The sequence below is a fragment of the Salarias fasciatus genome (assembly GCF_902148845.1).
Source record: "Salarias fasciatus chromosome 7 unlocalized genomic scaffold, fSalaFa1.1 super_scaffold_4, whole genome shotgun sequence".
NCBI lineage: Eukaryota > Metazoa > Chordata > Actinopteri > Blenniiformes > Blenniidae > Salarias > Salarias fasciatus.
This window is the reverse complement of record NW_021941229.1, coordinates 26,764,612-26,789,663: the sequence shown is the minus strand read 5'-3', so window position 1 is coordinate 26,789,663 and position 25,052 is coordinate 26,764,612. Positions and strand designations below refer to the sequence as shown.

Sequence of the window (25,052 nt, the reverse complement as noted above, 5' to 3'; positions counted from 1 at the left end):
AGTCACGGTGTGTTCAGGGTCCAGAGGAGTCGCGGTGTGTTCAGGGTCCAGAGGAGTCGTGGTGTGTTCAGGGTCCAGAGGAGTCGTGGTGTGTTCAGGGTCCAGAGTCACGGTGTGTTCAGGGTCCAGAGTCACGGTGTGTTCAGGGTCCAGAGGAGTCGTGGTGTGTTCAGGGTCCAGAGGAGTCGTGGTGTGTTCAGGGTCCAGAGGAGTCGCGGTGTGTTCAGGGTCCTGAGTCACGGTGTGTTCAGGGTCCAGAGGAGTCGTGGTGTGTTCAGGGTCCAGAGGAGTCGTGGTGTGTTCAGGGTCCAGAGTCACGGTGTGTTCAGGGTCCAGAGTCACGGTGTGTTCAGGGTCCAGAGGAGTCGTGGTGTGTTCAGGGTCCAGAGGAGTCGTGGTGTGTTCAGGGTCCAGAGGAGTCACGGTGTGTTCAGGGTCCAGAGGAGTCGCGGTGTGTTCAGGGTCCAGAGGAGTCATGGTGTGTTCAGGGTCCTGAGTCACGGTGTGTTCAGGGTCCAGAGGAGTCACGGTGTGTTCAGGGTCCGTAGGAGTCGTGGTGTGTTCAGGGTCCAGAGGAGTCACGGTGTGTTCAGGGTCCAGAGGAGTCACGGTGTGTTCAGGGTCCAGAGGAGTCGTGGTGTGTTCAGGGTCCAGAGGAGTCGTGGTGTGTTCAGGGTCCAGAGGAGTCGCGGTGTGTTCAGGGTCCTGAGGAGTCATGGTGTGTTCAGGGTCCAGAGGAGTCGTGGTGTGTTCAGGGTCCAGAGGAGTCATGGTGTGTTCAGGGTCCAGAGTCACGGTGTGTTCAGGATCCAGAGGAGTCGTGGTGTGTTCAGGGTCTGTAGGAGTCGTGGTGTGTTCAGGGTCCAGAGGAGTCATGGTGTGTTCAGGGTCCAGAGGAGTCGTGGTGTGTTCAGGGTCTGTAGGAGTCGTGGTGTGTTCAGGGTCTGTAGGAGTCGTGGTGTGTTCAGGGTCCAGAGGAGTCGTGGTGTGTTCAGGGTCTGTAGGAGTCGTGGTGTGTTCAGGGTCCAGAGGAGTCGTGGTGTGTTCAGGGTCCAGAGGAGTCGTGGTGTGTTCAGGGTCCAGAGGAGTCGCGGTGTGTTCAGGGTCCGTAGGAGTCGTGGTGTGTTCAGGGTCCAGAGGAGTCGTGGTGTGTTCAGGGTCCAGAGGAGTCGTGGTGTGTTCAGGGTCCGTAGGAGTCGTGGTGTGTTCAGGGTCTGTAGGAGTCGTGGTGTGTTCAGGGTCCGTAGGAGTCGTGGTGTGTTCAGGGTCTGTAGGAGTCGTGGTGTGTTCAGGGTCTGTAGGAGTCGTGGTGTGTTCAGGGTCCGTAGGAGTCGTGGTGTGTTCAGGGTCCAGAGGAGTCGTGGTGTGTTCAGGGTCCAGAGGAGTCGTGGTGTGTTCAGGGAGGGGTGGGGGGGGGTGTTGGGGGTGTGCTCTGTGGGGGGGACTCCCTGGTACTGCGGGGGGAGGGCTGTGGGGGGTTGTGGGGGGTCTCCCCGGTGCCACGGCCCCCGGGGGTCTGGACCCTGGACTCTCTGGTTTTTCTCTGGAACTCGTCTCCTGTTTCCTCCTAACTGGTTCCAGCAGTCTGTCGTCCAGTCGGTAACGACTGGAACCAAACCCAGACCTCCCCTGTTTACCCCCAACCCCCCCCCCCCCCCCGCCCCTCACCCCTCTAACCCCCCCCCCCCCCCACTCAGAGCAGAGCCGCTGAAGACCAGGAGGGAGGAAGGTTTCAGAAAAGAACAAACAGAAAATGACGAAGACGTGAAACAACGAACAGCTGAGAGCAAAGCATCACCATCACCCAGAATCCTCTGCTGCTCCAGCAGATCCAGTCTGAGCCGATCACTCAGTTTAACCAACAGGATGAAAGATTTCAACACACACACACACACACACACACACACACACACACACACACACACACACACACCCCATGTGTTTTAGTCTCTCTGCGCTGCTTGATCCACTTCCTGTCAGCAGGAGAACCGTAAACCAGCCTCATTAGCCTGCTGACCTGTGTGTGTGTGTGTGTGTGTGTGTGTGTGTGTGTGTGTGTGTGTGTGTGTGTGTGTGTGTGTGTGTGTGTGTGTGTCAGTGTCTCTCCTGCAGCTCGACCTCCAGAAGCTGCAGCAGCTTCGTCAGCTGAAGATCTGTTTGATGACTTCTGAGGCTCCAGATCTCACACACACACACACACACACACACACACACACACACACTGTAAAACCAATCAAATGTATTTTAAGCTGTATTTTTTTGTTGAATAAAGATTGTATTTTTGATGATTCTGTGTCAGTTTCCTTTATAAACACACACACACACACACTCTGACACACCACACACACTCTGACACACACTCTCACACACTCTGTCTTGCTGAGGTCATTGTTGACGATATTCGGAGTCGTCCTGGTGTCATGATTCGTCCTGATTCGTCCATCGACGCTCCGGGTGTCGTCGTCATGACGACAGAGGATCGGAGAACGGAGCCGGTCACCGTGGAAACCGGTGAGAACAGCTTCTCCGAAAGGTTCCGTCTCCACAGAACCCGCAGAACGCCGCTGTTTGAAAGTTAGACTCGTTTCAGCGTCGGAGCATTTTGAAGATTTTTAACAGGCGACGTCGTCAGAACGGCCGGATCGGAGCCAGACGGGGCGCCTCGCAAGGCTGCGGGCCTTAGCTTGGACACCCTGGGGTGTGTGTGTGTCTGTGTGTGTGTGTGTGTGTGTGTGTGTGTGTTTTTGTGTGTGTTTGTAAATGAAGAAGTTTCCAACAGGAGATGAGAAGCAGAACTCGGAGCCTCTTTAATGGAGAAAGGAGACTTTCTCCTGGAGGGATGATCTGAAGAGCCCCGCCCCCCTCCGAGTCCCCCCCGCCCTCCTCCTCCTCCTCTTAGTCCCCCCGCCCCCCCACCCCTGCGCCCCCCCCCCCCCCCGCCCCGCCCCGCCCTCCTCAGCCGATCATAAAGTGTGTAAAGTGGATTTGAACTCGCAGCCGGTGCGCAGCGGCAGCGGCAGCAGGAGGTTTGGAACCTTCGACTCTTCGGACGAACTTTTCTCTCTGGAGCATCCGGGAGGTGAGGGTTCTGCGGGTTCTGCGGGTTCTGCGGGTCTGAGGCGCGTGTGCGAGTCTCCGCTGTGTGTCTGCGGTGTGGTTGCGGTGTGCGTGCGGCTCTCTGGTGTGTGTGCGGTGCGTGCGGGTCTCTGCGGTGGTCCTGATGGTCTCTCTCCGCTGCGGGTCTGGGAACTTCCCACCAGCTCCCTGTGCACGCGCAAGGAGACTGAATGAGTGTGTGTTCTGCGCAAAACCCGCACTCCAGCCCGAGGGAGCGTCCGGCTTGGAGTGCAGGCTGAGCTGTGCGCGTGCACGCCGGAGCAGAGGTGAGGTGAGGTCCCGGACTGGGCTCGAGCCCAGAGAGAAGCTGCACGAGGAGGAACAGCTGATCAGCTGATCAGTGATGAGTCTGAAGAATCCGAGGAACCTGAAGGCAGCACGAGTCCACTGGAGGACTGATCCGGATCCGGATCCGGACCGGTTCAGAACCTGTTCAGGACCGGTTCTCAACAGGTTCAGATCAGATCAGGGTCTCGTGGAGCCGGTCTGAGCTCTGATTGGCTCATTTGCAGGACGCAGACTCACCAGGACTGGGTCCTGGTCCAGGTTCTGCTCTGGGTTTATGAGTCCAGCAGAACCCCCCCCGATCTGACTGGTGTGAGACTAGTCTGATTTTTATGGTCTGGACCAGCAGAAGAGACCAGGTACAGACTAGTTTGGGGTTTTTGGTTTGGAGCAGTTGGTCTCAGTCTAGTTCTGCGTTTGCTTTGGACCGGTTTGAGACCAGTCTGGGACTAGTCCTGGGACTAGTCCTGGGACTAGTCCTGGGACTAGTTTCCTGTCTGTTTCAGACTAGTTTTCCATATGTTTGAGATACCAGGTCTGGGATCCAGCTCTGGTCCTCCAGGTCTTCTGTCCTCCTGGTCTCTGGTTCAGGTCCATCTCCTGTAGCCCAGTCCCGGGTCCAAAGGGTCTGGCAGCTGTTCTGGAGCAGAGACCTGGACCTTGCTGGGCCTGGACCCTGATACTGACCCAGTTCTTCTCTCCAGCAGCAGTAGAACCAAACAGAACCCGTTCAGAGTTTCCTGGTTTTTGTCCTCAGATCCTTCCGAGATGATCCTCCTGATCCAGATCCAGATCCTGATCCTGATGAGTCTCTGCAGCCTGACGGCGGGACAGACCGGTGAGGGCTGCTCTTCATCCTTCCTCTTCATCCTTCCTCTTCCGCCTCCACTTTCTCCTACAGAACTACAGACGTGAACCCGGTTCTCGCTCTCTCTCTCTCTCTCTCTCTCTGTTCTCGCTCTCTCTCTCGTTCTCTCTCTCGCTCGGTTCTTTCTCTGTTTCGGTTCTCTCTCTCTTGCTCTCTCTCTCTCTCTCACACTCTCTCAGTTCTCTCTCTCTCTCGGTTCTCTCTCTTGCTCTCTCTCTCTCTCTTTCACTGGGTTTTCTCTCTCTCTCTCTCTCTCTCTCTCTCTCTCTCTCTCTCTCTCTCTCTCTCTCTCTCTCTCTCTCTCTCTCTAACGTTCCAGGTCTGTTCTCCCTGCAGGTCCTCAGAGTTCTGGACCCGGGACCGTGGTGTCGGGTTCTGTGGTGGGTTCCCTGGCGGGCCGGGCGGTGCTGCCCTGCCACTTCCCCACTGTGCCGGACGTTCCCCCCGGCGGCGCCACGCCGGCCCCCGGCCCCCCCCGGGGCCAGGACCCGGAGCTCGAGCGGCCGGTCCGGATCAAGTGGACCCGGCTGGACGGGGACACGGAGACGGTGGTGCTGGTGGCCCAGGGGGGCGTGGTCAAGGTGGGGCCGGAGTTCAAAGGTCACGTGTCGGTGCCCAGCCACCCGCGCTCCGTGGGCGACGCCTCGCTCATCCTGGTGCGGCTGCGGGCGAGCGACGCCGGAACCTTCCGCTGCGAGGTGATATACGACATGGAGCACCGGCAGAACACCGTGAGCCTGCACGTCACCGGTGAGTCCCGACGACGGGGTCACCGGGGTCACCGGGGTCACCTTAACCTTAACCTTAACCAACATGGTATCCAACTGCAGCGCAGCTCTGGTCCAATCACAGCGCAGCGTTCCTCCAGGTGTCTTCGGCCGTTGACCAGCTTCCCTCCGCCTGCAGGTGTCGTGTTTCACTACCGCTCCAGCTCCAGCCGCTACACGCTGGACTTCGCCGCCGCCACCGCCGCGTGCCGCTCGGTGGACGCCTCCGTCGCCACGCCGGAGCAGCTGAGCGCCGCCTTCGAGGACGGGTTCGACCGCTGCGACGCCGGCTGGCTGGCCGACCAGTCGGTCCGGTACGACCCGCCCCCACCCGTTTGTTTACACCGCCTCCACCGGCTCCACCCCCTCGTCACCCTGTGGGCGTGGTCTTCCTGTGTCCAGGTACCCGATCGCGACGCCGCGGCCCGGCTGTGAAGGGAACCTGCTGAACCGACCCGGCGTCCGGAGCTACGGCGTGCGCGACGCCGCCGAGCACTACGATGTGTACTGCTACGTGGACAGGATACACGGTAGGACGACACACCTGCAGGCCCCGCCCCCTCCCGAGCGTCCCTTCGCCTCATTGGTCGTCTGCCTGCAGGCGACGTCTTCTACCCGCCGTCCCTCCAGAGGAAGCTGAGCTGGCAGGAGGCGGCGGAGGAGTGCCGGCGGCTGGACGCCGCGCTGGCGTCGCCCGGCCAGCTGCACGCCGCCTGGAGGGCGGGGCTTAGCCGCTGCGACTACGGCTGGCTGTCTGACGGCAGCGTGCGCTACCCCATCACCGTCCCGCTGCCGCAGTGTGGCGGCGGCCAGCTGGGCGTCCGGACGCTCTACCGCTATGAGAACCAGACGGGGTTTCCCGCCAGGAGCGAGCGGCACGGAGCCTTCTGCTTCAAAGGTGAGCTAATGCTAATCTGAACGCTAACGCTCAGGCTAGCTTCAACGTGCATAGTAATGCTAATAGTAAAGGTTGTGCTACCATTAATGCTTATACTAATGCTCATGCTAATACTAATACTAAAACTCATGCTAGCATCAGTGCTCATACTAATGCTAACGGTAATACCAGTGCTCGTGTTAGCATCAATGCTCATACTAATGCTTACGCCAAAGCCAATGCTCGTGCTAGCGTTAACGGTCATGCTAATGCTAATACCAATGCTCGTCCTAGCATCAATACTCATGCTAATGCTAATAGCAGTGCTAATGCTAAAGCTCATTCTGCCATTAATGTTAATTTATCAGTTTAAGGCGAAGCTGAAAGATTAAAAACTGAAACAGAAAAATAAAAAAACAAAGATAAAAACTACAAATAAGAGACTGAGAAATCTGACAATATGAAGAATCGAGGAACTGTGAGACGTTCAGTGTCCCACACTCAGAATAGTGGGGACTTATGTGTGTGTGTGTGTGTGTGTGTGTGTGTGTGTGTGTGTGTGTGTGTGTGTGTCTGGGGGGGCAGTAAATACTGGGAGAACAACACGTGGAAAATAAAAAGTCTTAAAGAGAGAAACAGACAGAACCCCACCTATAGCTATAACACACACACGTAAACACAGACGTATATATACACACACACACACACACACACACACACACACACACACACACATCCATACGTCAGCTGGCAGGGAGCGGTCCCGAGGCAGAGACGTTTATTAAAGCAGGATGTGTGTGACGTCCTCAGTGGACACACTGTGTGTGTGTGTGTGTGTGTGTGTGTGTGTGTGTGTGTGTGTGTGTGTGTGTGTGTGTGTGTGTGTGTGTGTGTGTGTGTGTGTCTGTGTGTGTGTGTCTGTGTGTGTGTGTCTGTGTGTCCTCAGACCCCCCAATCCTCCTTCAGGCCTTTAACCTCACTGAGTATAGAGGAAAACAAAGACGCCTTCACTGACAGTCTGGAACCCGCCGTCCTCAGTCCCTCCGGTTCTCCTCCGGTTCTCCTCCGGTTCTCCTCCGGTTCTCCTCTGCTTGTCTGTGTCCTCGGTTCTCTTCGGTTGTCTTTGTCCTCGGTTCTCTTCGGTTGTCTTTGTCCTCAGTTCTCTTTGGTTCCAGGTTTCTGGTTCTCATCATGTCTTTTCTTTTTGTTTTTGTTTATTAATGTTGAAGTAATGGGAACCATGTGCAGCAGACCTGGACCAGCCCGGTTCCTCAGAGCGGAACACAGCAGTAACAGTGACTCTCTGCCAGGATGGGTTCTCCGGCTGCTGTTGAGAAACTAACCGAAACTAAAGAAAGCAGAGAGAACCGTCCCCGCCTGCCACCGCGTCGCCGCAGGTTTCACATGTTTGCGGCGGTTTTGCAGCTCGTTCTGTTCAGAGCGCTGGTTCGGCCGGTGCAGCGGCCCCCTGTGGCCTCACATGCTTCAGGTTCCGCTTCCAGGAGAGTCTTGATTGTCCAGTGTAGGCAGGAGGTGGCGTCCTGCAGCGGTTCAGGAGAACCGGGGTCGGTCCAGAGGAAACCGGTTCTGCGTTCTGGGAGTAAAGTGAAGGCCGGAGAACATTCCGTCCTGGCGCTCACTGGTACACGATCCTCCAAAACACCGAGAAGACCCGGAACAGGGTCTGGTTCCAACCTGATATGAAACACCGGGGGCATAGCGTTAAGACGGTCCTCCTGTAAACCTGCAGGTCCAAGACCGAACCGTGGTCCAGCGGAGCCCAGGGGGTTCCAGGGTGGCCCAGGGGGGTCCAGGGTGGCCCAGTGTGGCCCTGGGGGGGTCCAGGGTGGTCCAGGGTGGCCTCAGTCAGCTTACATAGAGTACACAATGGACTAAGTTCAGGAATGATAGAAGACAATCCGGCCCTGGAAACATGCGCTCTGAATACAACTTTAAACTGAATTAGCCGACGGCGTGCTCAGGACGAAGAACCGTAGACGAGCCTGAGAGCGGAGGACCAGCAAGACCCAATCCTCCTCCCAGGTCCTCCCAGATCCTCCCAGGCCTTTAAGATGACGTTTTACAGCCCAGACATCAGACCTTTGGAGGGTTTAAGTGCTGATAAATTATCCAGAGTTTGCTTGTGAACGGTCTTGAACAGTCAACAGCTGTGTGGTGAGAAGGCGGGGCAGAACCCGCCGAGGCTAAAGGAGAACAGTTCTGTGATAGAGGTTGTAATGCCTCCCAGTCAGGACAGTCCAGCTGACGTTAATAGAGGGGTCTCTGTACGAGACCCCAGCTGAGCTGCCCAGTAATGAAACTGAAAGTTGGGCAAACCGAGACCCCCTCAAGTATAGATTTCTGAAGGTATGTCTTACTTAACGTGGCTTCTTCCTTGCTGAACGGAAGAGGTTTTGATTGAGTCCAACTGTTGAAAAAAGGCACGTGGAACAAAAATGGGCAATGTTTGGAAGCGGTGTGAAGACTTGGGTGGAACAATCATTCTGACAGAACTGTGACCTCAGGCGCCTTGTCTGGTTTAATGAAACGGGGACATTGTCTGTGAACAAGTCTTTGTGCTTTTTAGTAACTGAACTCCAAGATAAGACAGTTTGTGATGTTTAGTCTTAAAATTCAGATGGTAAAAGTCCAGACGTCGCGCCTTGGCATTAATCTGGAGTAACTTACTCATGTTAATATTTAATTTGTAGCCTGAGATTGTTCCGAAGTTCAGCGATGTGAAGGCGTTTGGAATGGAATCATCTGGATCAGACACAGAGCAGCAGGTCGTCGGCGTAGAGGGAGACCCGGCGCTCCACACCTCCTCCAACTCCAGATATTTCATTACAGGTCCGAGGTGTTCTAGCTGGAGGTTCTGTGGCGAGGTCAAAGAGCACTGGACTGGAGAACCACGGTGTAGATTAAATGTCCTTGACGTTTGGGAGGTGGTCAGTATCGTGGCGGTAGGCTGAGAGCAGAGCAGCTAATCCATGAGATAAAAATGGGTCCAAACCCGAACTTTTCACATGGTGAGCAGGTATGGCCACTCGACACGGTCCAAGGCTTTCTCTGTCCGTCCAGGCCGCACTTCAGGTTGATCCTCATGAGCAGAATATGGAATACTGTGAAGGCGTCTGATGTTAAAACAGGATCGCCTGTTTTTATAAAACCAATCTGATCTGTGGATATAATCATCGGAGGATGTTCTCCAACCTGCGAGCCAATGTTTTAGCAAGAACCTTAGCATCCGTGTTGAGAAGTGATGTGGGTCTGTACCAGGTGCCACTTGTGGCATCCTTCCCTAATGCACGTCTGCGAAAAGGACTCAGGTAGGTGGCAGTTTTTAGAAGCACAGCAGTGGTTCGAAAATCTTTGATAATGTTTTGAAGAATTCGGATGGAAATCCGTCATCGCCGGGGCTTTCGTATGATTGCATTGTATTTATGGCCTTAACGATTTCTACCTGGGAGAGCAGCCGGGTAAAGGAGAGTCGGGTCCTAACTGGCTCTGAGAGCTCCGCTGTCTCGGCTCTGTATCGCAGCTTGTCGTGACGGGAATCTGGAGCTGTAGTCCTCCACAATACCAGTCTTCTGTCTCATGTACCTGTACATCGAGCTTCTCTGGTAAGCAGCTCCATACTTTGGTACTGATGCAGATGCATGAGGACTGGCCTCACGGCGCACCTGGACCCGGCCTCACATACCACCTGGACCCGGCCTCACGTCGCACCTGGACCCGGCCTCACGGCGCACCTGGACCCGGCCTCACATACCACCTGGACCCGGCCTCACGTCGCACCTGGACCCGGCCTCACGGCGCACCTGGACCCGGCCTCACATACCACCTGGACCCGGCCTCACGGCGCACCTGGACCCGGCCTCACGGCGCACCTGGACCCGGCCTCACGGCACACCTGGACCTGGCCTGACGGACCAGCTGGACCCGGCCTCCTTTGTCAATGCGGTGGGCCCTGCCCTGTCGGTCCCCAGCGGGGACGGCAGCATGTCTTCACCAAACGCATCCTGGAGCAACTGTGCAAAAATCTGTCCTCTGATTCAGTGACTTAGCCTTAAGTTTCATCTTGTCATCTCAGAGAGAGGAAATGGCATCTTCCAACTCGCTAACATGTTCGCTAGCATCGTCTGACGACGGTTCCAGGGAAGGCATGCGCCGATCGTGTCATCAGTCAGAAGTTTCTGATAGTCAAATTTAGCTTCCTATCAGGCCAGCGACGTTTCGAAATCCGCAGCCAGAGACTTGCGGTGTTTTTCCGGTAGCTCGGAGAGAGCATCCATGGATAGATTCGTGCTAGCACTGCTAGCCTCTTCCTTCTCGGCAGCTCTTTGGCCCTGAGACGGTGTTGTGAGGCAGATTCTGGTCCCATCTGGATTTAGCCCAAAGCGGGAATATTCCTGAAAGAGCCGGAACCAGAAGAGGCCTGCAGCAGCGCAGAGACTAAGCTAGCTTTGGTTTTTGGCCGGAGCGAACTCACAGAACACCTGCTCCACCAAGCTAACGCTCGTCATCTCAAACCTTCTTCTGTCTTTCAGCCAAACTTCCAGAACCGACCTCAGCGAGTCCGGACGCCGTCCCGACTCCCGAACCGGAAGCAGCTGCTGTGAGGACCGGAGACCTGGAACCGGGCCCCCATTCCCCCACCGAGGGCCCTCGGACAGGCCTCACCTCCCCCCACACCACCGCCCTGTCTACCCCCGGCTCCATCCCTGGCCCCACCCCCGGCTCCACCCCTGGCCCCGCCCCCGGCTCCACCCCTGGCCCCGCCCCCAGCTCCACCGCCCTGCTGACCCCCACCACCATCTTTGACGACTACGACGTCCGGGACTTCGCCAGCGTCCCCGGGGTGGAGTCGGTTCCGTTGAGAGGAGACTCTCTGGTTCCCCTGGCGTTCCCCCCGCTGCCCACCGCCCGGCCCCAGCCCGGCCGCCTGGACATCTCCCTGGGGGGCCACGGGGACCAGGGGGTCACTCCGGAGCCGGGGGTTCCTCCCACCGCGGACGGCCTGCGGACGGCGCTGGTCTTCAAAGAGGACGTCGCTCCGGGGGCTGTCCCGACCTTTGACCTGGAGCAGTCCGGAGCCGCGGCTGCCGGAGATGCATCGGGCGTCCCGCCGGTTCACGTCATCGTGGTCAACGTGCACAGCGACAACCAGTCAGGTGAGCCCCGACCCGGGGGGTGGGGGGGGGGTGGGGGGCTTTGTCCCACAGGGGGTCCTGAACCAGGGGCCGGGACCAGAGGTTAGGAACCACTGAGGGACCACTCATGTTTTTTGCTTTAGTAAAAGTAACATATCATGGCGTCCCGAATTCCAATATGGCCGCCATTTTTCCAATATGGGACGTTCCACCCAGAACCGGACAACAGGCCTGCGGTTTCCCGTCTGCCGGGTATCAGGTCTGAAGGCGGAGACGAGGTCAGAGAGGTCAAGGGTTCACAGGCAGGGATCAGTTCAGCCTCCAGTACAGCAGTCGTTCCTCCACAGCTTTACAGAGAACCAGCAGTTCCACAAGATCCAGAACAAGAGTCTGAGGAAAGAAGAACAGCTTTTAGAAGGAAGAGAACCGGGACCAGAGGGACCAGAGGAGAGCCCGGGTCCAGGGACCAGAGAGAGAGAAGTGGTTCCTCGTCATGTTTCAGTGTTTTGGTCCAGAAATGGTAGAACGAAGCTCGGAACAGACGTCAGAGTGGAACTTTTGGGTTCTTTAGACTTTAAACCTCCTTTTTAACCAAGATCAGCTGATCGGTCTCTTCAGTGAGGTTCTGGTTCTAACAGAGGACGGGTTCTCCTGTCACGTTTCCAACGCTTCACCTGAAAAACTCATGTATTTGCTTCTTTCCACCCTGCTGTCCTCCGCCCTGCTGTCCTCCACCTGTCCTCCGCCCTGCTGTCCTCTGCCCTGCTGTCCTCCACCCTGCTGTCCTCCACCTGTCCTCCGCCCTGCTGTCCTCCACCCTGCTGTCCTCCACCCTGCTGTCCTCCGCCCTGGTGTCCTCCACCTGTCCTCCGCCCTGCTGTCCTCCGCCCTGCTGTCCTCCACCTGTCCTCCGCCCTGCTGTCCTCCGCCCTGCTGTCCTCCGCCCTGCTGTCCTTCACCTGTCCTCCGCCCCCCTGCTGTCCTCCACCTGTCCTCCGCCCTGCTGTCCTCCACCCTGCTGTCCTCCACCCTGCTGTCCTCCACCCGGTCCCGGTCTGGCTCCAGTGGACCAGGTCCTGAGCTTCCTGAACCAGCCCACCAACGAGTCCCAGCCCGGGTTCCCGTTCTTCGGGGACCTGTCCCAGCTGACGGCCGGTCTGGACCTTGGCCCAGCGGACCCGGCGGACCCGGTGGACCCGGCGCCCGGCGACCTTCCTCAGACCATCAGCTTCGTCAACGGGAAACACGAGGTACGGCGCTCTGGACCCGGTGGGTTTGTCTCTGGAACGTTCCGCTGGAAGCTTCAGTTTGGTTCCGGAGTTTTCATCTTTCAGTGGGAGAACACGGAGAACAACACTCTCAGGCAGCGTTTCAGAACGGTGCGTTCTCCGTTCCCACAGACGTGTTCCAAAGCTTCCCCTCTGAGAGCCGTTTCCATGAAGCTGTGCTTTCTGAACGCCGTCATCGTGGAAACCGACTCTTGTGAACAGGTTCTAAAGGTTCTAAAGGAGAACTTCCCTCTCCCACTCAGGTCCGGTTTGAGCCGTTTGAGCCGGAGGAGGCGCGAGGCGACCAGTTCGAGACGGCGGCTCCGGTCCGGGTGGAGGAGGAGGTCCGGGAGGAGGAGGAGGAGGTCCGGGAGGAGGAGGAAGAGGACTCCGTCCTGCATCCCTTCGACTACGGCGCCGTGGACATCCCCACGGAGGACGGAACCGCAGACGGAACCGGCGATTCCACCGACTCTGAGGGACTCTGGGACCCCGCCTCGCCTCCGGGGGCGGGGCCAGAAACCTCCGCCTCGCGGGACGGCTCCACGGACGGAGCCCCGCCCACTCCGGCCGCCGACCGCCTGGCTGCCGTGAGGACCGATGAGACGGAGATCGGAGGGACGGAGGTTCCGACCTCGGTCCCGGACAGCGAGTCCGGTCGGAACGTTGCCCCGACTCCAGCGGCGGACTCTGAGGGGTCGGCCTCCGGTCAGGACGAGGCGTCGGGACAGGAGCCGCCGGAGACAGGCGCAGTGCAGCAGGCCAGGGTTCCGGAAGGTTCCGGACCGTCTGGCGGTCCGGGAGAGCTCCGGGGAGCGGCGGCCGTCCAGCTGGCGGCGGCGTTTAGAGATGAGACCACGACCGCAGAGAGTCTGACGGTCAGGTCCACCAGCTCCACCACCAGCTCCACCACCAGCTCCACCACCAGGTCCACCACCAGGTCCACGCAGTCCTCCGTCCACTCCGCCGCCTCCACCGCCTCGCCGCTCTACACCTTCGACGGCAGCACCCGGTCCGTACCCCACTGGGCTCTGGTCCCCGACCCGGCCGCCTCCACGGCGCCCGACCAGGACTACGCAGAATACGACAAGGAGATCCCAGCTTTCCTGGAGTCCCGGCCGTGGAACCCCGACGAGACCACCGAGACCCTTCAGACCCTGGAGACCCGGGAGACCCCGGAGACCCCGGAGACCCCAGAAACCCCGGCCACTCATCCTGAGGTGGCGAGCGTCGTGAATATCAGAGGTAGGTGAAGAAGGCGGCGGCTTGTTTTTCCTCTTCCTGGTAGAAAATAGAGAAGCTCAGATACCAACACCGATACGACATCGACACCAGCATCTCACCGGGTTCCCCGGTCCGATACCTCACACCGCTGCACAGCGTTCTCAAGAAAACTCAACCAGTCAACCCGGACTGAGCGACAGCGCCGTTCGGAGGTTCTTTAAGAGAAGGACGAAGACGTTCAAACAAAATGTCAAGAGGACAAAGACAGCTGCTCCAACAGCAGCGACTTAACCAGGAACTTAACCTGGGACTTAACCAGTGAATTAATCAGGAACTTAACCCGGGACTTAACCAGCGACTTAACCAGGAACTTAACCAGCAGAGTTAGAACGATGTCGCTCAGTGAATCCAGGAGGATTTGTTGTTTGATGCTACATTCTGAAGCGTATCAGACCAGGCTCACTCTATAGCAATGCTACATGCTACATGCTAACTGTGTGTGTGTGTGTGTGTGTGTGTGTGTGTGTGTGTGTGTGTGTGTGTGTGTGTGTGTGTGTGTGTGTGTGTGTGTGTGTGTGTGTGTGTGTGTGTAGACCTGCTGCCCTGTCCCAGTAACGTGTGTCAGAACGGAGGGTCCTGCTACCGGAACCGGGACCAGAACCAGTGTGTGTGTCCGCCTGGATTCAGCGGAGCGCTGTGTGACCGAGGTGAGTTCAGCTGATCCGGTTCACCGGGATCTCCCCGATCCCCAGTGGAACCCTCAGAGAACCCCGGTTTAGAACGTTTACTGCATCTGGAGTATTGACTCCATCTGGAACGTTTACTCCTTCATCATCTGCGTACAAGGAGAACATTTTCAGTTCGTGTATCCAGATCCTGAGTGGACGAGAACTGAGGAGGACCGTCTCATTACTGGAGCGGTGATGTTTACAGAACATGGTTCTCTGCGTTCCCCCAGACTCACAGCTCCCTCTGGTGGCCACACATTCACTCCACGGTTTTCAGTGTTTTTCCGTCTCCATGGAAACGGGCATCACTTTCAAATCATATGAAGCAGAACCTTCGTTCCAGAATGCCGTCGTGGTGTAAACGGTTCTGAGTGTGACGTTCTCCGTCCTCAGATGTCGACGAGTGTCTGTCCAACCCGTGTCTCAATGGCGCCACCTGTGTGGACGGACAGAACTCCTTCAGCTGCCTGTGTCTGCCCAGCTACAGCGGAGAACTCTGCCAGCTGGGTGAGAACCGCATGCACACGGAACACAGGGAACACAGGGAACACAGGGAACACAGGGAACACACGGAACACAGGGAACACAGGGAACACAGGGAACACAGAGAACACAGGGAACACAGGGAACACAGAAATCACATGGAACACAGGGAACCGGGGGTCAGGACGTTCTGAGGCGACGTTCCTGTAGTTCTGATGCGTTCCGGTTGCTCGTGACGATGTTCCAGCAAAGACGTCCTTCACCGTCTACTGCCGAGAACTCAGAACATGTGGAGAATGTGTGGAGAACATGTGGAGAACATGTGCTCCAGTGACTGGCCGGTAAACAGAACAGGTTCTGCACTGTTCTGGGCATGTTCTCTGGTCTGTGCGGTTCTTGGCGGGTTCTCCTCCGGACCGGTTCCAGACTCTGGGTGTGACTCAGCAGCTGGAGCCCCGGAGGACTCGGGAGGCCGATGAGCTCACGTTCCTGCTGGAACCGCCAGAGAACCGTTCTCCATCTGCTCAGTTCTCTTCACCGAGGAGTTTACGAGACTGAGAGTCACTTCACACTCCATAAAGAGAGCTGCTGTGTGTGTGTGTGTGTGTGTGTGTGTGTGTGTGTGTGTGTGTGTGTGTGTGTGTGTGTGTGTGTGTAATGTTGGGAACATTAAAGAGTGTGGAACATTGACAGGAGCTCCTGAACAGAAACTTCAGATTGGTCTGCAGGGTTTGCAGCTGGGAGGGGGGGTCTGGGGGGGCCAGGGGGGGTCAGGGGGGGTCAGGGGGGCCGGTTCTCCTGGGTGTGGTCATGGCCCGCTGCCTGAGCGGCCCTCTTTGGGATTCTCTGCAAATGAGGCCACTTCATTCTGATGACGCAACATTCCAAGATGGCGGCCGGCGGCTGGACTCGCAGGGAGACGGTTTGTTTAACGGCAGTTTTAGAAGAAGTGGATAAAATGAGGCGAGCGGATCGACGGAAGCAGAACAAGCAGGACATTTTCAAACTTCATCCAGGAAGAGAGGTGAGAAAAACTGTTTACTTCCTGTAGACGTCAGAAAGTCACGGCTGAACCGTCCAATCAGAACGCTGCACAACCCCTGGCGTCAGAGAGGAGTTCATCCTTCGTTTTCTCCTGAAAACACAGAGATCGGGAATAGAGTTCTGGATTAATTCAGAACAAACCAGCTCCGGCCTGTAGCCGCCCTGAACCCCGACCTGGTCTTTCTCTCTGGATTCTGCCGTTTCCATGGAGACTTCAGAGCAGAACCAGGATTTACTCAGATTCTAGAGGAATGAAACGTCCCAGGAGACACAGGGAGTGAGCCTGAAGCTTCCAGCAGCGGAGCCTCCGTTCTGCTGCCCTCTGCTGGACAGAACCGGTCAGAACCTTCCTCTGCTGTGTGAACAGAGCCGGGGTCTGGTTCCCCTGGTTCAGAACTTTCTCTCTGGTCCTGTTTTCTGGACGTCGTTGCTGTTTGGTTCCAGGTCTCCCTGGACGGGGGACGGTCTGGACGGACAGCGGTCTGGACGGGGGACGGTCTGGACGGACAGCGGTCTGGACGGGGGACGGTCTGGACGGGGGACGGTCTGGACGGACAGCGGTCTGGACGGGGGACGGTCTGGACGGGGGACGGTCTGGACGGTCTGGTCTGAGCGGTCTGGGTTTGCGGAGCTGAGGGGGAATGCCGGCCTGCAGGGTGTAGCAGGGTCAGAGGTCGACTGCAGCGCTGCGCTGGACATTCTTGCTGCCACCCCCCCCCCCGCCGTCCCCCGTCCCCCGTCCCCCCGGTGCTGTCCTCTGCAGTGGAACCATGCTGAATGTCTCCATTATTGAGCCAGAAAAGCTTTAGCAGCTGTGTGGCAGAGAGTCAGGCTGGGCCAGACGCCCGGGTCTCCTGGAGCTGACGGGGGGGGGGAGTAGGGGCGGGAGGTAGAGGGGGGCCCTGAAACCCCCCAGCCCCCCTCTCATGGGCAGACCTCACCTGACCCTCCAGGTGGAGCCTGACGGAGGATGACAGCGTCTTTCCATCAGCAACTGAGACAAGCCAGGCCTGTGTGTGTGTGTGTGTGTATGTGTGTGTGTGTGTGTGTGTGTGTGTGTGTGTGTGTGTGTGTGTGCGCGGGTTTTCGTATGGTCGTGGGGACAAAATGTCCCCACAACATAGGAAAACCAGGCACAGTGTCATTTGTGGGGACATTTTTTCGGTTCCCATGAAGGGAAACAGTGTTTTCTTGACCATGTTGTTGTTACTGAAAAAAGTAAAAGTGCAAAAACATTTCTTTAGGGTTAGGCTTTATTGTGGTGTGGGTTAGGTTAGGGTTAGGGTCAGGATTAGGGGCTAGACATGAATGGGAGTCAATGGACGGTCCCCACAAGGATAGAAATACAAGACTGTGTGTGTGTGTGTGTATGTGTGTGTGTGTGTGTGTGTGTGTATGGCTGTTGTTCCCCCTGGACCCCTCTCATCCAATCAGAGGACAGAATGAAGATTCTCTTCCAGGAGGTCCTGGATCTGGGCCCGGTTCTGGCCCCTCCTGTTCCATCAGGGTTCTGCACTCACTCACTCTCTCTCTCTCTCTCTCTCTCTCTCTCTCTCTCTCTCTCTCTCTCTCTCTCTCTCTCTCTCTCTCTCTCAGTCCCAGACATCTGTGGCTGCAGAGGTCAGAGGTCAGACTCGTGAGGCCCTCTAGTGGCCGGACTGATTATAACCAGCAGAAAAAGACGAGGAACCAGAACCCTGCTGGAGCTTCAAGAGAACGCTCCGGCTGCTTAGGGTTCCACCGACTGTTGTTTGTCTTTTCCGTCAGTTGGTCGTTGTGTCGGTCAGTTAGCATTGTGTCAGTGAGTGTGCTGGTTGGCCGTTGCGTCGGTGGGAACGCTGGTCATTCTGTCAGTCGGTTGCCGTGTCAGTCGTTGCATTTCTCAGCCGTTGCGTTGGTCACTCAGTCATTACGTCGGTCGACTCGTTGGTCAGTTGGTACGTTGGTTGGTTGGTTGGTCGTTATGTCAGTCGGTTGCCAAGTAAGTCGTTGAATTCCTCAGCCGTTGTCGGTCATGGAGTTGCTCAGTCTTTCTTCAATCAGTTGTTACATCAGTCGGTCGTTCCGTCAATCGTTGCATCAGTCGGTAGGTCGATCGTTTCATTACTCGGTCGTTCCGTTGGTTGGTTGCTCTGTTAGTCAATACGTCAGTCGGCTCATTGGTCAGTCGGTTTTTGCATCAATCGTATCAGTGTGTTGGTTGATTGGTCTTTGAGTTGCTCAGTTCGTCCATCAGTCAGTCGGTCGTTGCGTCGGTCGGTCGGTTGTTCCATTGGTTGTTACCGTGGGTCTATTTCTATTTACCGAGGCCTGTGACCTTTGATCCTGTGACCTTTTCCCTCACAGCTGCTTCCTTCATGCTGCTCTTTGACCTTTGTTCCGAAACTGAAAAACTTTTCAGCTGAGATGGTTCTTCTTCCTGTGTAGTCATGGGTTCTCCTGGATCTTCCTGGGTTCTTCTGAGTTCTCCTGGGTTCTCCTGGCTCTCCCGGGCGTCTCACACCGTGTGGTTCTCCGGGTTCTCCCGGGCCTCTCTCACCGCGTGGTTCTACTGTCCCTGCAGACGTGGAGGCGTGCGGTCCGGGCTGGCAGAAGTTCCAGTCCAGCTGCTACCGGTACTTCCGGCAGCGGCGGACCTGGGACGCCGCCGAGCGGGAGTGTCGGCAGCAGGGAGCCCACCTGGCCAGCATCCTGTCCCCCGAGGAGCAGGCCTTCGTCAACCGTGAGGACCACTACTGCCGGCCACCAGCGGGCGGCGCCGCCTGCCGCTGTCATTGAACACCTGGATCGTTCTGAGACCGACCAAGTTTTAACCTTCAGGTGAACCGTTTCAGGTCTGGGGACAGATTACCAGTGGATCGGCCTGAACGACCGCATGTTCGAGAGAGACTTCAGGTGGACGGACGGACGGCCCATGGTGAGACGAAGGAAGATGCTATATGAGCTGATGTCAGAGGAGGAAGATGCTCTATAACCTGATGTCAGAGGAGGAAGATGCTCTATAATCGGGTTTCCTTGCAGCAATACGACCACTGGAGGCCGAACCAGCCAGACAGCTTCTTCCAGTCCGGGGAGGACTGTGTGGTGATGATCTGGCACGAGGGCGGCCAGTGGAACGACGTTCCCTGCAACTACCACCTGACCTTCACCTGCAAGAAGGGAACAGGTACCGGCTCATGCTAACAGCTAAGCGCTAACAACTAACGCTGACAGGTAAGAACTGAAAGCCAACACTAACGGGTGAGGGCTAAGTGCTAGTGGCTAATGCTAACAGCTAGCAACAGTGGAATGACTTGCCCTGCAACTACCAGCTGACCTGCACCTCAAGCTAACAGCTAATGCTAACAGCTAGCGGCACACGATCAAAACATTTCTCAGGAGTTTCTGTTTCCTCCTGTGGCTCAGTGGCGTGCAGTCCGCCGCCCGAGGTGAGGAACGCTCGCGTGTTCGGGTCCAGGAAGGCTCGCTACGAGGTCAACACGCTGCTGCGCTACCACTGCAAGAAGGGCTTCATCCAGAGACACGCCCCCACCATCCGCTGCCGCGCCAACGGCCAATGGGACGCCCCCAAAGTCAGCTGCACCAGCCGTGAGTTCCACAGCCCGATTAGCCTTCCATCCTTACTGGACTCTTCCGGCTACTTCCTGGTTCCTGTAGTCTGTCACCACTTCCTGTAGACTGTCACTACTTCCTGCTTCCTGCAGCAGATTGCCACTTCCTGTAGACTGCCACTACTTCTGGTTCCTGTAGCAGATTGCCACTTCCCGTAGACTGCCACTACTTCCTGGTTCCTGTAGCAGATTGCCACTTCCTGTAGACTGCCACTACTTCTGGTTCCTGTAGCAGATTGCCACTTCCCGTAGACTGCCACTACTTCCTGGTTTCTGTAGCAGATTGCCACTTCCTGTAGACTGCCACTACTTCTGGTTCCTGTAGCAGATTGCCACTTCCCGTAGACTGCCACTACTTCCTGGTTCCTGTAGCAGATTGCCACTTCCCGTAGACTGCCACTACTTCCTGGTTTCTGTAGCAGATTGCCACTTCCTGTAGACTGCCACTACTTCTGGTTCCTGTAGCAGATTGCCACTTCCCGTAGACTGCCACTACTTCTGGTTCCTGTAGCAGATCGCCACTTCCTGTAGACTGCGACTACTTCCTGGTTCCTGTAGTGCCACTTCCTGTAGACTGCCACTACTTCTGGTTCCTGTAGCAGATCGCCACTTCCTGTAGACTGCCACTACTTCCTGGTTCCTGTAGCAGATCGCCACTTCCTGTAGACTGCCACTACTTCGTGGTTCCTGTAGCAGATCGCCACTTCCTGTAGACTGTCACTACTTCCTGGTTCCTCTAGCAGATTGCCACTTCCGGTAGACTGTCACTACTTCCTGGTTCCTGTAGCAAATTGCCACTTCCTGTAGACTGCCATTACTTCCTGGTTCCTGTAGTGCCACTTCCTGTAGACTGTCACTACTTCCTGGTTCCTGTAGCAGATTGCCACTTCCTGTAGACTGCCATTACTTCCTGGTTCCTGTAGTGCCACTTCCTGTAGACTGCCACTACTTCTGGTTCCTGTAGCAGATTGCCACTTCCTGTAGACTGCCACTACTTACTGGTTCCTGTAGCAGATCGCCACTTCCTGTAGACTGTCACTACTTCCTGGTTCCTGTAGCAGATTGCCACTTCCTGTAGACTGTCACTACTTCCTGGTTCCTGTAGCAAATTGCCACTTCCTGTAGACTGCCATTACTTCCTGGTTCCTGTAGTGCCACTTCCTGTAGACTGTCACTACTTCCTGGTTCCTGTAGCAGATTGCCACTTCCTGTAGACTGCCATTACTTCCTGGTTCCTGTAGTGCCACTTCCTGTAGACTGCCACTACTTCTGGTTCCTGTAGCAGATTGCCACTTCCTGTAGACTGCCACTACTTACTGGTTCCTGCAGCAGATCGCCACTTCCTGTAGACTGTCGCTACATCCCAGTTCCTGGAGCTGGTCGACACTTCCTGTAGCCCATTTGCTAGCTCCCAGTTCTTTTAAGCTGTCACTACTTCCTGGTTCCTGTAGTATGTTGCTACTTCCTGTGGCCCATCCCCACTTGCTGTAGCCTGTTCTTACTTCCTGGTTCTTAAAGCCCTTTCGCCTGTATGTCTCGTCCCCTCCACTAACCTGCGCTACGGTCCCAGAGGGGGCCGGGTGGGGGTGGGGCCGGGTGGGGGTGGGGTTGTGGGGGTGGAGGGTGGCGGCAGTGATGGGCGGGGTTTATGTGGCTCAACCTGACTTATTGCAACTCTAAGGAGCTGGGTCTGTGTCCAGTGAGGTTCCAGTCTGATGTTCTGAACTGTTTCCTGAATTCATGTCAGAGAAGAAGCTTCATCGATCGACACTTCGTTAATCATAATCATAATAATAATAATAATAATAGGTTTTATTTGTAACACACTTTACATTTGAAACCAAATCTCAAAGTGCTACGGCTGTTTCTCTTCTCAGCCGCTGCCTTCAACAAGTCAGTGAGCATCCATCATCACCGGGACCAGCAGGAGGTCCAGGTCCACCAGACTCCACAGAACCGGGACCAGGAGCAGAACCAGAACCAGAACCAGGACCTGCTGCAGAGCCTCTGGAGCCCGTTCCAGAACCGAATCCAGAATCTGCTGAGGGAGAAGAAGCACGCCCGCCCTCAGGTCCAGACCGCACTCTGATTGGTGGGTTTTCTCGGGTGACCAATCACAGCCGGCTGTGTCGGTCTGGAGGCGGGACCATCGTCTCGCTGAACTGTTCTTCATAGAGAGAACTCTCACCTTCGATTCATCCATTCATCCCTTTGTTTTCTCCAACTTCACGTCCCTGATCGGTTCCGTTTCCCCTGCAGTTCACAGTCCCTCCTCCAGGGGGCAGATTCAGTCCAGATCTAAGCAGAACAGCTGCCGGTGACTTCCTGACAGCAGGTGAAACGTTTCTGTATTTTTGTGTTTGAAAAGAACGTTTCCACAATTCAATTGAAAACGCAGAACTTTGGTTATGTTCTCGGTGTCTGTTTACACGACACTGAAAATGCAACTTTTTGAAACCGCTGCGACTCCGTGTGGAGCCGCCGCCGGTCACCGTGGGGGACGGTTCTGAAGCTCAACATGCTAACTCGGTTTTCTAAATGTGAGTTTTCTCTGGAACCCTTGTCGTCTGAGCGAGGACCGGAGTGTCTCTGGCCTTTGACCTCTTGGATCTGCTTTGTTCTGGACGTTCGACTCATGGAGCCTCCGGTGTGGCTCCTTCTGGACTCAGACCTCCATTTCAAATCCAGACGTGTTTGGGTTTCTTGATCCTGACTTCTTCTTCGGTTCCTTTTGGATACCTTGACTCGTTCAGACTAAGCCTGGACCCCTTTAGGACCTGTTCTGGACGTAGACCTGATGTCTTTTCAGAGATCCCTGATTTCAGACGTTGCGTTTCAGTGGTGACTCCTTCCAGCCTTCCGTCTGGACCCTGGAATGCTGGGAATTCCTTGTTCACTTGTGTTTTGGCTACTTTTTGACCAAAGTCTCAACAAATCGACAAAATTTAGACCAGAAACTCCAATCTGTTGAAACCCAACAAGTAGTCCAGCAGTAGTCCAACTAGTCCAGTTCAAAGAATGAAACCAGTCTCCCATCCTTTCAAAGCTATCCTGAAACCGGTAGCCGAGGACGACCCAACGGCTAGTCCTGGAACAGCTTAAATTTATTCCAGAGCTCGCCAAGACCTCGACAGAACCAGCCGAGAAACCAGAGAAACCAGATCAGCACCAAGAAATCACTTCAGTCAATCTGCCGGTCCGAAACCAGCACCAAGCCACTCCCAGTCTGAAACCAGCACCAAGCCACTCCCAGTCTGAAACCAGCACCAAGCCACTCCCAGTCCGAAACCAGCACCAAACCACTCCCATTCCGAAACCAGCACCAAGCCACTCCCAGTCTGAAACCAGCACCAAGCCACTCCCAGTCCAAAACCAGCATGAATCGCGAGTAAACTCCGGCCCAAGGCTGACTAAGGCTACGTTCAGACTGCAGGGCTTAATGCTCAATTCGGATTTTTTTTGTGAAATCCGATTTTTTTGCGAGTTCGTTCACATTTATAATTAAACGCGACTTGCATGTGATCTCCCGTCTGAGCTGAAATACCACCCAAAAGTGTCCCGCATGCGCAGAACAGGACATTTACATTCACCAAGAGATACAGCAGGTGCCGGTATGTACCTAAGCTGTTGGCCGCCACCCGCCATTATTCCAAAGAAGAAGAAGCTTCAGTGTTTGCGTAAGTAAACATGGACGATAGCGGTGCAGCGTATTTTACCATTCTGACGTTGTTGTCCAGCCGGAGCAAAACATTTACAGCCTGATTTTAAGAAGAAGTTTGAGAAGGAAGAGAGCCGAGTTTTTGGCCATGGTGTTTTGTGGGGCAGTGGCAGCAACGTCCATCCAGAGAAACGCAGCCAGGAGTGGTGGGGCAGTGATGTGAGAGGCTTTAATGATACGGAGTTCAATAATAATTTTCGGATGACAAGAACTACCTTTATGTACATCTGCGAGCGCCGTTTTTTAACACTCACAGCAAGACACACGTCTTTGGTGCCCCATATCGTGACGTGTAGGTCGGAAAAATGCAACCTGGCCGTTCAGACTGAAGTCGCATGGCAAAAGATCAGAGACGTATCGGATTTAGGACCACATATCCAAGTGGCCTGGGTCGCATTTGAAAAAATCGGATCTGTGTTGTTCAGACTGTCATGAAAAGATCCGATACAAGTTGTATAGGGGCAAAAAAAAATCGGATTTGGGTCACTTCAGCCTGCAGTCTGAACGTAGCAGTCAGTCGACAACGCGTACAAAGCTAGCTGAGAATTAGCCGCCGCCGCCGACTACATCCATTTTCCGTCCTGTTTCTCCTGCAGTCCTCGGCTGATTTAAACTGTTTCAGTATTAAAACGTGGTGATTTGTGAGGACAGGGTTCGATGTTGTAGCTTTTTAACCTTCAGTCTCGCTCCTGCTTAGCAACGGTTGCTAGGGCGGCCATGATCTTCTGCTTAGCAATGGTTGCTAGGGCTGCTGTGATCTTCTGCTCAGTGACGGTTGCTAGGGCAGCCGTGATCTTCTGCTCAGCAACGGTTGCTAGGGCAGCCGTGATCTTCTGCTCAGCAACGGTTGCTCGGGCGGTCGTGATCTTCTGCTCAGCAACGGTTGCTCGGGCGGTCGTGATCTTCTGCTCAGCAACGGTTGCTCGGGCGGTCGTGATCTTCTGCTCAGCAACGGTTGCTAGGGCGGTCGTGATCTTCTGCTCAGCAACGGTTGCTAGGGCGGTCGTGATCTTCTGCTCAGCAACGGTTGCTAGGGCGGTCGTGATCTTCTGCTCAGCAACGGTTGCTAGGGCGGTCGTGATCTTCGGCTGTTTTTCGGTTCACCTCTGCAGCTCTCGCCTGATAGGAACCGTTCAGACATGGAAACGTGAATGTTTTGGAGAACGTTCCTCCGGGTTACCTACAGCCACTCTGGTGTTTGCTTCAGGAGACGCAGGCTTTGTAGTTTTGGGTGTTTCTACTCATTTTTCACGAGTACATTTTAGTACAAAAACCATTTCTTTGTTTAAAGATGTAAAGTTGGGAAGACGAGCGGAGGATTTGAAGAAATAATAAAGCCATATGAATTTAACTTATTGCACCACCAGAGGGCGCTGTGGTGTTGGTTCCAGCTCCTGGGAACCGAAGCGCTGTGGTTCCTGAAGCTGTTCCAGGTTCTCAGCGTTTCTCTGTTCCTCTGATTGTTGGACTGCTTCTGTTGTAGCTTCTCGTGTTTCATGTAATCCTTTCTCTCCACGGTTCTGCCGCCGCTGTGTCAAATAAAACCACGTTCTCCAACAGCTCTGGGATTGGTTCTTTCTCTGTGGACTCGGCAAACTGGAGGCTGTCCCTTCCCGTGTTCCTGGTAAAGAACATGAAACTATTGTAAAATCTCATGTTTAAATACGAGAAGATCTTTTCCAGCACAGAAATCTTTGATTTTTTTAACTGTTGTCAAACATAAATCTCTCGTCTTAAAGGTGAAACACTAAGGAAACATTCCCTTTAACTGTCTGTCTTCTCCGTCCACAATGTCTCAGTCAAGTTTGTATTCAGAACTGAGGAACATCTTCCATGGGCGGGGCTTGACAATTTCCTGCTTCCTGGTTCCTGCCTTCAGCCCCTCGCTACCTCCTGGTTCCTGCAGCCC

General features: G+C 55.4%; 2 protein-coding genes across 2 annotated transcripts in view; both read left to right on the top strand.

The window, feature by feature from the left end:
- Positions 1 to 2,246, top strand: part of xrcc4 (X-ray repair complementing defective repair in Chinese hamster cells 4) — a 13,438-nt gene extending 11,192 nt beyond the window's left edge. Inside the window, exon 8 of the mRNA XM_030084229.1 lies at positions 2,099 to 2,246. Coding sequence (XP_029940089.1) covers positions 2,099 to 2,171 — 73 coding nt within the window. The 3' untranslated portion in view covers positions 2,172 to 2,246. The remainder of the gene's footprint in view (positions 1 to 2,098) is intronic.
- Positions 2,247 to 2,978: 732 nt separating this feature from the next.
- LOC115382473 (versican core protein-like) lies at positions 2,979 to 24,692 on the top strand. The gene is made up of 16 exons (XM_030084209.1): positions 2,979 to 3,079; positions 4,160 to 4,240; positions 4,607 to 5,020; positions 5,177 to 5,351; positions 5,440 to 5,567; positions 5,639 to 5,935; positions 10,465 to 11,088; positions 12,133 to 12,317; positions 12,599 to 13,580; positions 14,153 to 14,266; positions 14,681 to 14,794; positions 18,378 to 18,536; positions 18,649 to 18,731; positions 18,836 to 18,980; positions 19,220 to 19,402; positions 21,303 to 24,692. Exons 2-16 carry the CDS (start codon positions 4,171 to 4,173, stop codon positions 21,512 to 21,514), a joined length of 3,885 nt encoding a protein of 1,294 aa, XP_029940069.1. The 5' UTR covers positions 2,979 to 3,079; positions 4,160 to 4,170; the 3' UTR covers positions 21,515 to 24,692.
- The last annotated feature ends 360 nt before the right edge of the window (positions 24,693 to 25,052 follow it).

What these genes read in the sequence shown, in the direction of transcription:
- LOC115382473 (XM_030084209.1), top strand. Translation starts at nt 4,171, where the DNA reads ATGATCCTCCTGATCCAGATCCAGATCCTGATCCTGATGAGTCTCTGC. An exon ending in CTGGCCGACCAGTCGGTCCG is followed by an intron (nt 5,352 to 5,439) that starts GTACGACCCGCC and finishes TCCTGTGTCCAG; the next exon opens with GTACCCGATCGCGACGCCGC. An exon ending in GAGCGTCGTGAATATCAGAG is followed by an intron (nt 13,581 to 14,152) that starts GTAGGTGAAGAA and finishes GTGTGTGTGTAG; the next exon opens with ACCTGCTGCCCTGTCCCAGT.